Source organism: Tinamus guttatus, unplaced genomic scaffold (genome assembly GCF_059628265.1).
Source record: "Tinamus guttatus ecotype Peru unplaced genomic scaffold, ASM5962826v1 Tinamus_guttatus_pri_ptg000225l, whole genome shotgun sequence".
In the NCBI taxonomy this organism is placed as follows: Eukaryota; Metazoa; Chordata; class Aves; order Tinamiformes; family Tinamidae; genus Tinamus; species Tinamus guttatus.
This window is the reverse complement of record NW_028288759.1, coordinates 368174-384589: the sequence shown is the minus strand read 5'-3', so window position 1 is coordinate 384589 and position 16416 is coordinate 368174. Positions and strand designations below refer to the sequence as shown.

General features: G+C 38.4%; 1 protein-coding gene across 2 annotated transcripts in view; it reads left to right on the top strand.

Annotated features, from left to right (window-relative positions):
• Positions 1–16416, top strand: part of DIP2C (DIP2 acetate--CoA ligase C (putative)) — a 289728-nt gene that overhangs the window by 208128 nt on the left and 65184 nt on the right. For both annotated transcript variants that reach the window (XM_088525179.1, XM_088525180.1), the window contains 8 exons: positions 6091–6214; positions 6892–7001; positions 8338–8440; positions 8797–8861; positions 10716–10809; positions 10943–11062; positions 11879–11993; positions 15277–15416. In XM_088525179.1, the coding sequence (XP_088381305.1) occupies positions 6091–6214; positions 6892–7001; positions 8338–8440; positions 8797–8861; positions 10716–10809; positions 10943–11062; positions 11879–11993; positions 15277–15416 (871 nt within the window). The remainder of the gene's footprint in view (positions 1–6090; positions 6215–6891; positions 7002–8337; positions 8441–8796; positions 8862–10715; positions 10810–10942; positions 11063–11878; positions 11994–15276; positions 15417–16416) is intronic.

Sequence of the window (16416 nt, the reverse complement as noted above, 5' to 3'; positions counted from 1 at the left end):
CTCCTGTTACATATTTTCCAAGGCTTAATGGCGTATTAAAGCAAAGGAAAAAGTATAAATTGCATTTGTTTTAGAGCATCTGATACCACACCTATCTTATAAACCATAAAGTCCATCTGTCTGAGAAAAAAACTTATATCAATTTAATATCTTAATTTGGCTGAGCCTTTTCATTTTTAAAATATGTATATGTGCATATATTTATTATACATTTAAATATATATAACAATATATATCGTATATATTTTATATATAAATACATACCCTTGTGTATATTTATGTATATATTTATACGTAGACATAACTCTAGATTTAGATTTAGATGTTTAAATATTGCCAAAATAATTTAATAATATTTAAATATCAAATTAATAAAACAATAACGAAGGCATCAGTAGTTAAAAAGCAACACAATCTATGATCTGTGAAAATAAACCTGTGCAATCTCGGCGCATTTACTATTGGAAATATTTCTGCACTTGTTTATGTGGAGCAGGAACTGGAGTGGAAGCAATAAGATGAAAATCATGTTCTGTGAGCAGTCCCAGAAGGAAAACCTCTGCTTGGTCAAATGGGAGCGGATTGCTTCTGGCAGCCGTGGGAGGATGTCACTCGTGTCATCCCACAAAGGCCCAGGCTGTTCTTTTTGCTTTCCCATTATTTGTTCTCTCTTCTACATGCTTCAGTAAATCCTGGCAATGTACATTTTTTGGTCTGCTTTCGGAACACAGAGATGTGAACCAACAAATAGACCAACTTTAGTAGATTATAGGCCAATATAGACCTACAGAATAACAAGATGAAAGAGAGAAACTAATTCAGGAAACACAGTTTTAATGCTAAAAAATTACATTAATTAGATAACCTTAAATCTGTTTTACAGTTCCATAAATAAGAGTTTTTCACAGCTCTGTGCTAATTGTTTCTGACAGGTAGTTTAAAACTGAACAGTGGTATTTGAAGCCAGATTCTCTTTTGGCTCACATATTAAAGGGCATCTATATACATACTAAAGTAAAAGGTGTTTTGTTTTGTTTTATCAGCCCATGATTTTGCTCATGTTCTGTATTCTCCATATCATGACGGTAATATTTTTAGATTTTGGTAGAGTTTTTTCAGGTTCATTATTGGATGACAGTCCATCTCTTCTTGCTCTTTCTTTCTATATTGCATCTTTGTATTAACCGAATACCTGGAATTAGTTGTCCTTTCCCAGAGCATGTCAGGAGACTTGTCTGGCAAGCAGCCGTATGGGGTAGGTTGACAGAACTCCCAGAAATCATTCAACATTCTTCAGTTTTGCTTTATTCTCAGAATATTACTGATGATGAGTAAAAATCTGAAATTCTCTGTCATGGATGTGTTTGGCTTCTTAGACTCAAGTCCATATCTAAATTATGAAACTGAAAGCACAGTTTCTTTGAAGTACATCAAAACTAACTCTTTATTGGCGAAGCAGCAATCAGGTTCCACAGCTACTGCAACAACAGAATAAACAGCACATTTTATCTCATTTTCCTTCTCTGCATTAACGCTATGGAAATCCCTCTAACGTGAGCACTCCCCAAATGTTTCGTGACTAATCCTCATGCCTTGGATTATATTCTTTTACAATGGTGTTCCTCTCCCCAAATACCTTATTTATGTTTTCCAAGCATTGGTAAATAGCTGCAGTCACTTCTCAGCACGTTCTGTGCAGCATCTCTTCCTTCAGAACTGTCAGCTGCTGTTAATCGGGTAGCGGCACGACGCAAACTGTGAGCTGTAGATGGTAGAATGGGCCCTCAAAGCCTGGCGCGTGGATAGTAGGAGATTTTTGACAGTTGAAGTTCTGCTTCACAGAGTGAGTTCCCATTTGCCTTATGAAAAGATTTTTTAAAATATGTTTTTTATTTCCTTTTCATCATATTGCTGAGGCTATTAATGATTTTTTCCCCTTTCATGAGCAGAATGAATATAGTTATTCTCTTCTGATACAGGCAGGAGATTGTAATCTTAAAAATAACATTTTTGTTCTCACAGCACATTCGTAGTCATACTCAATCACATGCTATGGATATAAAAAAAAAGGGATCTGGGATCCTTGATTATGATAAAGGTGATTGATAAAGATTTGTAGCATGCTATGACAGGCAAGCATATAAAACCTGTTTTCTCTATCAAAACCACTTTTTCCTGGCTTGGAGCATTTAATACTGTGTGTCCTTCTGGAAGCACTTCTACTTTCTTCCAGATGTTAGCACTAACAGCACTTTGGAAGAACGTACATGGGTGTTATCAGAGGCAGCTTTCAGATATACACTCTAGGACACTTCTTTTTTTAAAAAAAATATAAAAATAAAAATGAACACTTCATATTTCTCAAGGATAAAAACTTTTTCAGGAAAGGTTTTTTTATTAAATTTTGAGAAGTTATTAAAGCTTTAGCAGCAGCTAGAGAGCGATGTCTTTTTTTCCCAGACGGTGAAATTGTCTTGGTGTCTCTTCCATTTGAAGGCAGCACTGTAATTCCCTAGGAAATACACCTTGACACCCCTTCCTGCTGCTCAAACATTTTCAGCAAGTGAGATGAAATGAGCCTTGTTTCCTCTTGGTTTTAGTTACTATTGTGCTGTACCTGATGATACACTGACAAATATAAAATATTCCAGAAACATAGAACAAATGTACATACATTTTATTTTTACATTTTCAAACCTAGGAAATGGTAGATTCCTCAGGGACATACCCCATTTTATCCTGTGTCTCCTGCCAAAAATAACTGTTGCCTTGCTTGCATTAAGACTTGTGGTCATTAAGGCTACTCATAGGATTTCACATGCAGATGATTGCCAGAGAGCAAAGCTATGGCTGGTGAGACATCTGACTCCCTCCTTTTAAACCTGGTTGTGAAAATTGCGTCTGCTTCATATTTAATTTTTATTAAGGTCTTTGATTCTTGAGGTTTAAAAAATGAGGGTTTCCTTGGTTCCTTTCTGCACGTGGTCCCAGAGTGCTGAGCTTTCTATCTGACGCTTGGCCTATTTGTCTCTACCAGAGAAGTTTTATTCAGGACGAATGGGCTCCCATCAGGGCTGTCCCAGCAGCGCGGATTAGTGCCCTGCCTTGTCACCTCGCTCTCGTTGTTAAATCAGCCTGCGCTCCAGGAGTGCGCAGGAGTAACTGTTATCAGCCCAGCCCTTGCACAGGCCACCTCTTCCTTCCTTCCTTGCTAGATAAGGATGCTCTCACGCGTGGAGGAAGCATCTGACTTGTTGTTCTTGCCTTAGCCACTCACACAAAGCGTCAGAAAAGTGATTTTAACTAAGTGTCAAAATGCAGCCACACTTTTTTTTTTTTTTTTTTTTTTTTTTAATCCTAACAATGAATTATCGCGCTCTGCAGCAGGAAGACGACAACTTGCCTCCCGGTCCTAGTGAAAACCTTTAGGGAACCTTTAACAAAAGTCTTTAGAGAGCCTTGAATAGCTGCCTGCAGCAGGGAGGATTTCCAGCTCGCTTCATCGGAAAGATTGATCTCTTTAGGTGTGTGCAGGCCTTGTTTATCGTACCCCAGCAAGTGCTCTGCCTTCAAGGGATGCAAAATGCTGCTTCCAAAGGCAGTGCTTGGTCTCAAACCTGATGCCACGATACTATTACTTCCTTGGACCTGCGTTAGGCGGCATTTCAAACCGTGGTAGGTGTGTGTCACAGGCAGGGTTACCCCTAGCTCTGCAGGGTCTGGGTGCACTTGGGCTCTGCTCCAACCCGACGTTTCTTCCAACCCCGTGAGATGCTGTGAGGTGAAGTGGTGGTGGAAACTGGGTTGCACGGGAATGTGATTTTATATTTGGGGAGAATTTGATTTTTTGTTTTCAACAGCAGATTTTTTTCTTGTTTTCTGCTTTTCCACGTCTGGACCAATGCGTTTAGACCACCAGAAAACTTCCAAAATTGAGTTAAACATTCTCCTTCCTTGAGAACCTCCTTCAGTTGAGGGTAGGTCCTCAACTGAAACTCCAGTGGCTGTTATGAGCTGTGCGCTATCACATTTAGGCATCTTGGTTTGCTTTTCTCTTGCAAAACAGGATTTAATGTGGGCATCAAAGGCATGAAATAGGATTTGAAAGTCTATGAAAGACATTGCAATTTGTCTGTGCTTGCTGGATTTCTTCTAATCTTTTCTGGTGGTGTTTCAGCACGCAATTGTTTAGCCGTCTTATCCTTACAAATGGAAGAAACTGTGTAGAATAAAGAATGGTCTGAAGTTTTTAATACTATTTGAAATGGGGTTGTCATGAAGTAAAAAGGAGCATGTTACTAGATTAGCTGATGTGTGGATAGATTGTATTAAGTAAACTATACATGATTCTGCTTGTGTGTGGAATACTATAAGTAAATGAATAATTTTTAAGCCTACACGCTCTAAACCAGTTGATATGTTATTAAGCAGAAACATAATCATTCTTCCTTGTGTAATCTAGAAAGCCCAAACTGTTAGTATCAGCTTTCCTGCCCTGTTGTTCTGTTTTGCTATGAGAAGAACTTGTCAGAGCGCTTCCTGACGGATGCTCTCCCCCGGGCTGGGATGTGCTGATGCCCTCAGCTCTGCGCTCTCCACCGGCTTATGCTGGGTGTCTAAATGCAGTTTGTTAGGAGAGTTTCTGCTTGTAAAGTCCAAAGTTACTTGGGACTTTGTTGCCTGAAAATCTGTGTTTTCTTGGCAGTGGCAAAGCAATTTTGTTAGCAGCCTTTTATATACGCTTTTAGCAAACTTTTAATTTTCACAAAATGATTGAGGCTGGGAGGAACCTCTAGAGATCATCTAGTCCAACCCCCCTGCTCCAGCAGGGACACTCAGAGCACATGGCACACGGTGACATCCAGATGCGTTTGGAAGGTCTCCAGTGAAGGAGACTCCACAACCTCTCTGGGCAGCCTGTTCCAGGGCTCTGTCACCCTCACAGGAAAGAAGTTCTTCCTCATATGGAGGTGGAACTGCCTGTGTTTCAACACAGGAATATTAATTTTAATTTAAATTTGACAGCAGGTTGCAGTTCCTGCATTTGAATACCATTTTTTTGATGGTAGATATAATAGATAGGTAGATGCCTAGGGGAACATACATCACTAAGCATTTTTGAGATTAAATAGAGGAAGGGGTAAATTAAGTATTGGTTAAATTGGATGATTTAGGAAGTTGGTGATCTCCCTTACATGTAGCTGAGCATCTGGTCTCAAAGGCTGTGATGAGGAGCGATTTTCTTTTCCCGTTTACAAAAAAAATCATAAAAAATTGGTCAGATTTGCTTTGAGGTCTTCTTTCCATTATACTATTCTGCAGTGAATAAGTGAACAACTGTAATCTATTTTTGGTCACCTCCATGGCTGCCTGTGCAACTACAGTTGATTTGAAAGACATTTTAATTTAGATGGGATTTTTGAGACTCTGACAGCTATTTTCTGTAGAAACATTTGACAAGGAAGGAGTTAATACTTCTGTGCAGATTTACATCTAGGGCTTTTCTCTGTTGAAGAGCCTAATGGATAGATGTAAAGTTCATGAAAGAATCATGGCAAGACATTGGATGTAAAGTAGACATAATGCTGTGGGAGCAGACAACTGTGGCCTAGACTTGAAAATCATTAAATGACATTTTAGCCTCACTACCTATATCCCCTTGATGAAAGTAGACCATAATGCACTTTCTTTAATGGGCACTTGACTATCTATCTTGCTCTTGGAATATGTCAACAACGAAGAGTGATAGTGTGAGCACTGTGTGCCCATCATAACCAGGAGGCCATTTCAAAGGTGAGAGCTTTCTCCAGCCTGAAGCATCTATAATTCAAATTATTTCCTAGTTGTCATTTCTAAGGGCATGAGAGAGAGGAAGTCATCTGATTTCTTCAGTTCTCTTTATGATTTATACTGTTACAGACCAGAAAACATGTCGGTTATGGAATTGCTTTATCAATGTACAAATTGGTTTAGCTAATAAGCTAAGTTACTTGAAGGAAAGAGACTGTTTTCCTCCAAAGATATTGTGCTAACAAATAAAAATCTGTGCAGCCTGGAGCCACTTTTAATCAATTTTATGCATTGCTTTAGGACGCCGGAAGCCAACAAATAGGTTTTTTGCTTGGGAGCTGTGGCGTTACTGTGGCCTTGACGAGCGACGCATGCCATAAAGGACTGCCTAAAAGCCCCACAGGGGAGATACCCCAGTTTAAAGGTAAGCTACCCTTTGGTCATCATGGCCCAGGCGTTGCACGTGTAGCTCACAACAGCCCCATTCATCCCATTTGTCTCCTTTCAGCGAGGTTAGACACGAGGTTGAGCTTCGCTGGGGCAAGGACCTTGGGGAACCACTTGCCACAGGAGCAGCCCTGGCTGCTGCGGGGCTGCTCCCAGCCTTAGTTCACTGCTTCGCTATCAGGAATTCCTGTCTCCCCTTTTCCAGCCTCTGGGGCTCCTCGTGTAGCTCCCTGCCCGCTCAGCTGGCACCTGAAGTACCTGAGGTGGCAGCAGGATTAAGACTCCGGGAGTCAGTGAGAAGCATTTGTGTGATTCAGGCCTGGAGCTTAGTGCTGGGGTTGGTAACCTCTGATGGGAGAGCAGTAATAGGAGAGTAGTAATAAACTATTTAGGTCAATAAGAGCTTAAACTGCACAGCCATTTCTTCAGGGATTGCCTTAGAAGGCTTCGGTCTTTGGTAGCAGTGTTAAGAAAGCAGTCCTGTAAAGTCTCCTTTTCTCACACGATGCTGAGGATTAAAAGAAGCAATGTTAAGTAATGGTGACACACAGGCATTTGGGCCGAAAGAGAAAGCTTAGGCAGACAAGAATTTTATCTTGACATATCCAGCAGAAGCTCAACAAAAGCTGACTTTCCTTTGCGACCGTTTCTCAGGCTGGCCAAAGCTGCTGTGGTTTGTCACGGAGTCGAAGCATCTCTCTAAGCCGCCTCGCGACTGGTTCCCACATATCAAGGATGCAAACAATGACACAGCTTACATTGAGGTGAGTTAATGAAGACACATCTTCTCCCTGAATCATTGCATCTGGCACTTCTGGATTAGATAAACATAATTACTCATTCCCTGGTTAGAGAAGCAAAGAACATCCTGTTTTAGCTTACTAACAAGCAATATTTTCTAATAAATGATACTGTGTATTGATTTCAGAAAAGGTAATGAAATGTTAAATTGCATTTTGGGAGTTCTAACAGTAGTGTTTTTATGTCATCTAACAGGTTGAAGCAATATTATTTTAAAATTGACCAATTTAGGTATTGTTTGTGTTGCGGGTTTGCAAACTAGCCATGAGAAAGACAGCAAGTTTCAAAAAGAAACTTCAGCTCTCACAGGAAAGGCCCTTTGAAAGAGAAGGAACTTCTTGTTGCAAGGCTTACTGGTCACTAGTTGCTTCGAGGGTCACACTCCCTCCTGAAAGATTAGCACCAGGAAGGAAAAGCAAGCAATCCTGTTAATTGTATTTTTCTCTTAATTATCTTTCCTTCCTTTCCTCCCACTTCTCCTCCCGCTTCAATTCAAATGTCTTAAATTCAGTGATCCTTGTACTGAATTTAAATGATTGTTCAAAGGTAGTAAGTTCAGAGGAATGGAGCAAAGACATTTCCTATCTTTTCATGGCCAGGACACTGAGTTAAAGAAGCAGAAATGCCTGCTTGCCAATCTTGCTAATTATCTTCATCATAATGAAAGATAAATGTTTAATTTACTTTAATTGCCACTAACCATTTTCAAACTCTTGCATAGAGTTGCAAAAATTACCACAGTTATCAATGATGATTCTCCCACCTATTTTTCTTCTGTTGCTTTCTTATGACTTTTCCATATTCTTGCAGTCAAAGCAGCCCTTGTGTTTTTCATATTGCTTGAAAATAATTCCTATGCAGATTATTACAGCAGTACCAACAACGATTCCGCCAGCAGTCCTTATCTCATGCCATATATGACGCAGAAGGGAGAAGTTCAAGTTTATTCATTTGCCTATAAAATTTAACACATTAAAATGTGCACATTTTGCAGACTGAACTAGTTTTGTCTCTGCTAAACCTAACCAATCCATCAGTCATCAGCATGAGTAGAATTCTTGTAATTATTTTTCACCATGCCTGTAATCAAATAGCTGAGAGATTCCTGACATCAAGCTTGGCAAGCTTCAGTCAAAAAGAGATACAATCTGGAAGTAGTGTGTTTAAAAAAAATAAAAAATAAAAAGCCTCCCAAACTGCCTTCTTAAAATAGAGTCATTAAATGTGCCCATCATTCACCTACACAGGAAACACTTTAACGGACGTTGACTCTTCCCTACTTACTTTTTTTTGTTTTAGTACAAAACCTGTAAAGATGGCAGTGTGCTTGGGGTGACCGTGACGAGGATTGCGCTGCTGACGCACTGCCAGGCTCTGACACAGGCGTGTGGATACACGGAAGGTATGCAGGACACTTCCCTGTCTCATCACTAAAATCCAGCGTGGAGTGTGGTTTGTTCCTCACCTGTCTTATATTTCACAGAGATCTGTGTTAAAGGCTTCTAGATTAATTGTTTTTTTCACTGCTTTTGAACATGCACACATGTTTAAAATATCTTTAGGAGAAGTACCAAAGAGAAGACAAATAGCGTCCTAGCCAAGACAAATCCTGCAGTGAAGACTTACTCTGAAAGTTGAGTTTTGAGGTCATCAGTCATGTTCTACTGAAGTTTACTCTATTTCCTTCCTTTGAGTGGGTTTGTCTTGAGCCAGTGCCATGCTCTAAAAACTAAACTGTGTTTTGTTTTTATTGCACAGCTGAAACAATTGTGAATGTATTAGATTTCAAGAAGGATGTTGGTTTATGGCATGGGATTCTTACAGTAAGTATGCTTTTCTTTTATTATTTTGTGTGAATATTTGAAAACAAACTAAGCTAATATGCTTATTGCCATCACAAGAGGATGCCCTAAGGTTTCTTCTAATACAAAATTTTCTGCTTTGAAAGTAAAAAATACCTGAATTACAAACCATGGCTCTTTGCTATTGCACTTACCCACAGTGATCGCAATAAAGATACCAGAGTGTTTAAATGCTTTATGTCAAGTACTCTGGCCTTATTTTCCCTATGTCATTCTGATCTTACTGATGTATATTTTTGAGATTGTACTTTATATAATAAACAAATCAAAAGCACTAGCACTTGCTTCTGTCAGAATGATCCAGTGGCACAGCTATGGGTGAGGTTCTCCACCTGTGAGACTTCTGGCCAATAGGTGCTTCTGTTCCACCACAGCTTTTCTTATGCTTTAAGTAGCATAAATTGTCTGTGTGCTGCTTGATTGTCTTCCCCAGTTGATAAGGGAGCCAGTTCATGTATTTCTGAAGGTGTTTTCCATAGGTGCCATGGCAGCTCATGTCTTACAGAGCGCTGTTCACTGTCACTTTAAGAATAGAAGTCAAGTTTTGAAGGGTCCCCGCTTTTGTTTGAGACTCTCACGTTGGATGGACCCTATATGCTGTGATTGCCAAGGAGTCCCTACACATTTCTCATGCAATATTATGCTGCCTCTAATATCAAAGGACAGTAGTAAAACTTCTGGGGCAGAAACAGTCTATTAGGGATCATTTCCATTAATATATTACAGATCCAACTCTATCACTTCTGTTGGAAGTAAATATCTGACAGAGCTTTCCTGTGGCTTCCTTTGCTGTTAGTGTTGGTCTGAACCTCCTCTGTTGCATGTGACTACTTTTCCTGTATCAGCACTTGTGCCAGACTGGAAAGGGAAGTATCTTTTGTGGTCTCCATCCTGCAAAGGTTTAGATATCTAATCCAGCAGAATTTTACCTGTGTCAGGAACTTGGTTCCTTAAGCCTGTTTTCCAAAACAAATGGCATTTAACCTGCTGCCCTAAGTAGAGATTGGTTACGCTCAGAATATGACTTTTAAGTGGTAACTGAGGCAAGGCAGCAGTTCATTTACAGGCAGCTTGTTCAGTTGTAATAAATGAGAAATTGCTAAAGCAATTGACTGCTTCAAATCAGGAGATTATCTTTTTGCTGCCACAGGCTTCACTTATTTTCTTTTCCTAACTTCCTGCAACTTTTCATAACCTTGTTAGGTTATTTCCTTGTTAGGAAATATACTGAATTAACCAGCATTTGAACAGAAAAAAAACATTTATTTTCTGTTAAAATAAGTTGCTCCCTGCTTGATCTATGACTACACTTTCTCTACTGTCTGTTATTTTTTTCCCATTACTTTTAATAGTTTTCAGTCTTTGCAAAGATTGGATTTCTTCAGACACATGTTGCTGTTATTTGTGCTTGTGAATCAAAAATATTCCTGTGACCTGGAGTATCTCAGACAGGGGGTTAATATCAACCTGTGCAGCAAACATGGGCATTGGTCACTCAAAAACTATGCAAACTCTTGTATAATTTTTATATTTTTGCTATGTAAATAGCTGAAAGTATCAGTAGGAAGAAAATCTTTAATTTTTTTTTCGCTTCAAAGTTATGATCTGATCAGTCTATATCTTTATTCCTTAATTACAGCATTATAAAATTGTGGGTTCATTTCGTCTTAGTGAGAGTAGTTTGACAGGAAAAGAAATGCCCTCATTGACAATAAAACGAGCACAGAGCAACTAAGATAGATGCCTATGTCCATAACACAAATAAGTAATTTCTGTGATTACTGAGTAAAAGCCATTTATTTGATTTCATTCCAGAGTGTCATGAACATGATGCATGTTATAAGTATTCCATATTCCTTAATGAAAGTGAATCCGCTATCATGGATACAGAAGGTCTGTCAATACAAAGGTAAGGGGCAAGAATATACAAAGGAACATTTTGAAGTTAAAATCAAAAGGATGAATTCCTGATGCACTTTAATAAGCTGTAACTAAAAAAGCTTCAATATGGTATACTCGTAATCTTTCCATTCTCATTGTAGCAAAAGTTGCTTGTGTAAAATCCAGAGACATGCACTGGGCATTGGTGGCACATCGAGACCAGCGAGACATCAACCTTTCCTCCCTGCGCATGCTAATAGTGGCTGATGGAGCAAACCCATGTAAGTGAGGCCTCTGCAGCCCAGCAGAGAGCAGGACCTGTCTTTTGCTCTTAAAGTTTCAATCCGCAGCCATATTACCTAAAATGCTTGTCAAAGTATAAGGTTTATCTACTGCAAATGACACAATTTATGGGAACGGTAATTAATTTTGGATTTTTTAAAATGTATTTTTCTTTAGCTAATCCTGAAGCAAACTTGATATTCCACACAACGTAAGTTGGAGTAAATCCAGTTTTGTTTAACATGACGACCATATGTAAAGACTGAAGTAAATAACTTAGAGCTGTAGAAAGGATCAGAACATTTGCTTCTGAATGATGGCACTCAGACGTAGAAGTAACTGAAAATTTGGGGGGAATAGTTATACTACTCTAGAGAGAGAACTGCATCGGGATCACTTCCTGGCAATTAGTAGTATGAACTCTTTCTCTATATTATTTAATACAGTGAAGTATAGATGTCCTGCTTTTTTATAGTGGCTTGCTAATTTAAATCTTTAATATGCCTCAAATAAAAAAAAATGAGATTCATGTTGTAAATCTATCAGCAATGGTTTTTCTGCATAAGCATAGTGAAAGGACTTTACGCTCCAAAATGAATCTTTATTCCCTAGTGTTTACACAACTCTATATATATATACACACACATATATATAGTTATAACAAATATGATTTATTTCTCAGTGTCATATAGGTCCTTTCTAAACTTTTTGTCCTGAAAAGCCTATATGTGCTTTAAGTATGTCTGCAGTTTGAATAGCATCACTTCAGAATTCAGGTTTATTTCTCTCCTCTGATGTTTTTTTCCTTACTGCAGGGTCTATTTCTTCCTGTGATGCATTTCTCAATGTCTTCCAAAGTAAAGGTCTCAGACAGGAGGTCATTTGTCCCTGTGCTAGCTCACCAGAAGCTCTCACTGTGGCCATTCGAAGGTACTGTTTTACAAGAGCTCAGTTAAACAAACTGTGGATTATCTATGGTAATTTGAAAAGAAATGAAAAAAAATATTCAAGATTGAATATGCACACTTAATTTCTGAATGGCACTTTTTGTTTTCATTACGTTTGTGTCCAAAGAAGACATACAAGCTGAATTTGGAGAATAATGATTTAGCTTCAGAGTACTTCATAACAAAGCATCCACTTCTGTAATATTGTCTAATTTTAAATGAAACAGATTAAAGTGCAAAAGCTCATTCTGTAAAAAGACAAGGAAAAAATGCCACCATAAGCATAAAATTAATTAAAATGTGGGAATTTAAATAGAATTGCTGCAGAGGAAATTCATACTTTAAAATACTGTGCTTAAATAGAATTATGACATTTGCGGGAGTTTTTTTGGCTAACTGTTGCTTCTTAACCATTTATAGGCTTTCAGTAGTCATTGGGAAGTTTAAGTCTGTGGAATTTGTGCCTAAAAAGGAATTTGATAAACTCTAGTAAAACCACTTAAGGCTTATGTACATGATGTCAATATGAAGCAGTCACCTGTCCCGAGCATCATGACACACAGTAAATTACATAACTGCTGTCTGTATTGGAAAAATTGTGCCAAAATTTTCCCTTGAATAGTTGGTACTTTGTTTTTATGTTTGGATTCCTATAGCCATAATAATTTTTGCACATGTTAAAACTTGCAGTATAAAGCTATAAAGCGCTCCAATAGTATTAATAAAACACTTCCCGACACAAATTTTAAACTATAATGTCAAGTGAAAATTAGCTTGATTTTCAATTAACTTTCCAACAAGACATCACAGGAAGAAAGACACAAGCCAAGAATGCCGTTGTCTTTCAGGCATTTCATTATTAATTTTAGAAGTCTGAAAATTATCCATCAGTGACTCATCCTGTCCAGGTTAGTCTTTCTTCGTAAACTGCACTGTCTTAGGTAGCACTTAGGTCAGCTCTACCAGCCTCAAACCATTTTTAAATTAACAAGCATTGAGATCTTACATAAAAAAGATATTAGCACATAAAATAGCTGGTGATTCAAATAAAAAAGTCTTCAGTGCCTCACTATGTAATTGCAAAGCTGTTCTTACTACCATGAACATTATTGAATATGTACCTTTCTGTAAAGTCTGTATAATGGTAGGATAATACCAGTGGAACTTGGAAGCTTTAGTATTTTTTATTTTACTCAAGCCATCTCCACTGACAGTAAAGTCATTATCATACACGTTCCAAAGAGTTACAGCTGAAATATGCATTAAAATGACTCCCTAGAGATCACACATCCAGAAAACTCCCTGGTAATGCTCAAGCTCTTTCAAAATCTAAGGTGTATTTTTACTGATCTTCCTACAAGACAGAATAACAAAACCATTTCTCTGTTGAAATACCTTTGTAATTTAGAAAAAGTGTAATAGGTTCTTTAGCCTTAGACTGACGCACAAAACCTAATACTTAAAGGCATAGCTCATGCAGATAATGGTCAAGGTATTTGTGGTTTTCCCCTTTGGTTTTCTGCACTGACTCTGAACTCACGTGCTTAAGGGAGTTACAAAAATTAGATACAGATCTGTTTACATTTAAGCTAATGACAGAAAATAATGTTAAAATTGATTGCCTCTCCAAATGGTAGTGTTACTTGTCCTCAGAATGCTGCACAACCATTCAGGATGAACAAATAAGCTTTGATAAATACACATTGTCCCCATTTCGTAGTTGAGGAAACTGAGGGGCAGGTTTATCTGGTGGGTTACCTGCATTCACTGAACACATGAAGTAAGTGTAGTTATACCTTTGTCTTGTTGCTCCCTTCTTAATCGCAAGATTTATCTTCCTTTGACTAGCAGGTATTCTTAAAGAATTTCAAATCCCACTCAGAAACATTGAATGTATTAAAATTAATTATACTTTAAAATGGGGCTGTTTGTATCCCATCTTATTACCAAGTGATTTCCCTCCTTCTGCTTGGCAGAGATACTTATTTTGGGAATGTTCTCAAGTGGTTGTCATGGATAGGAGAAAATAAGATATGTTCCAGGATTATTCTTGATAAGATGCCTTCTAAGAGCACTTAGCTCCCTATTTCATTCCTCAGTCCTGGTTCTCTGTGTTCCCTAACACATTCCTAACAGGCCCGGTGCTTCCAGCTTCTCTCTCTCCCACCCCTATTGCTGTGTATACAATCAGGGTCTTTCAGATCAGCTCCTGCTCACTTTTTTGACAGTCTTTAGATGTGCTAAATAACTCTAGGAAATGTATATGAAAGTCTAGGCGGCCTCTGCTCTTAAGAAATTTGTGAGAAGCTGTGTGTGCCTGGTAGAGACTGGCATTCTGCTTTCATGTTTGAGAGGTCCTGAATAATAAAATTTGGGGGGGGAGCAAGGGTGAGAGAAAGTTGATCAATAATGTGCTTGAAAGTTCCTTTTATATGATGGGAAAGTTATTTATCACAGGTGCTTGTTTACTAGCTCCATTTGTTATGCTCTAATGCATTTTCAAGAATGCCCACATCCTTCTTTGTTGACAATGTCACTTGAGAAATATGCCTCATAAAACCTATTAATTGAAATTTATAGTACCCATCACTGCCGCTCTTACATGAGCCTGGTTGGCTAAGGCCCATCTAGTATTTCAAGCACAGTAGAGGAGAAATGTCATGTAAAAGGACATTGTCAGAGAAGAAATAGTCATCTTATAATGGATTATTCATGAAAAATTCAAAATCTTGAAGTAAATATTGACTGTTTTATCAACCTTGAAAACAGCTGGATTCTGTCTGCTCTCCATGGATGCATTATCCATAACCAAATCAGCACCGTGTTAGCCTCTAGTTTGGCATTTGCGGTGTAGGGAGGTAGAGGAGTCTGACATTTGACTCCAGCTTACTAATTTGCCTGGGTCAGCATTAGTTTGCTCAAGCAACACTATATGTGTATAATTGTGTCCCCTGATACAGCATGCGCTTCTATACTGCGTGCTTGTGCAATGCTATGGAATCATATAGCATGCTGGAACTCATTCTGAGCAAGCCAATGCTCAAAGCATACAAAGATGCTGCATCCCCAGCACTGTGACCATGAATGAGGAAAGTGTTATTTGTTTGAACTTTCATGGGGTAATTTAGAATAATCTATTGTTATTTAAATTTTATGCATTAAAATTAAGATGGCAAAGTGCAGTAGTGGTCCAGTAAGAATAGGGAAATGTTTACATTTGCCTGATAGTGCCTTCTGTCCACTCATCTCATGAATTGTGTTTGCAGGCCAACAGATGACAGCAATCAGCCCCCTGGCAGAGGAGTTCTCTCCATGCATGGTCTCACTTATGGAGTGATTCGAGTGGATTCTGAAGAAAAACTTTCTGTTCTTACTGTGCAGGATGTTGGCCTAGTGATGCCAGGAGGTGAGGATTGGAACAACTTTCTTCTTTAAAACTTTTTATGAGTGGATTCCTCCCTACTATGAACTAATTTTCTGTACAAATCATTGATGGGGGTACTTTGCTGTTAGACAGCAGGGTTTAGGATTGTAATAGATATACTTAAAGAAGTTTAGTCCCAAAGCATTACCTAACAAAACCTTGTGATTTTGACATCCTGAGGTTTCCTCTCTGTATTTACCTCAGCGAGTAAATTAGCAGGCGTTGAACGCTCTGGCACTGTGTCAGAGCATCAGTTCCTTAACCATGACATACTCATACAGTATTTGTTGAACTGAACTATTTGTGTTGATAAACTCAGAATGAAGCCAATGCTTCTAAAGGTGAAGATAAGGTTTTTTATATGAGTTAGATTTTAAGTGAAATGTTATAGAGACTGGAAAAGAGAGTACTGGAGTTTCTCATAACTGTATCTCTGATAATGATAATATTAATGAATAAAATGTAAAATAGGCATCTTACAAAATTTCAGTTGAGCAACTTAAAATAAAGGAAGATAAGATTGATTGTTGTCTAATAGTTATAAAACATACTGTTACAGATGTAGCATCATGTGCTTCATACTACAAACTCTGATAGGAAGAGTACACTCTCCTTTTTATCCCTTTCATGATTCTTTCTATTAGCACTTAAAAGAGATTTTGACTCTTTTCTGGTCTCCTCTATTCACCATATTGTCTTTCAATTGCAAACTCTATGCTCATGCTGGACTTCTTGTAGAGGGCTGGTAGCTAAATCAGCACACCTGACTCTTACTCCCATGGTTCACGCATAAAGCTGCCTCTTGCTCACACCAGGGCCTTCAGATCCCTCTGCTTTAGATTCTGCTGCCTCCTTGCTATGACAAAACCAGGGAAAGGGCAGCTGAGCTCTAAGAATTCTTAGCAAAACAGTGCTAGTCTGATGGAATATTTTAATCTTTCATATGGTGCTGCTCAGGGAGAGGTGAATTTCCTGGTTGCCT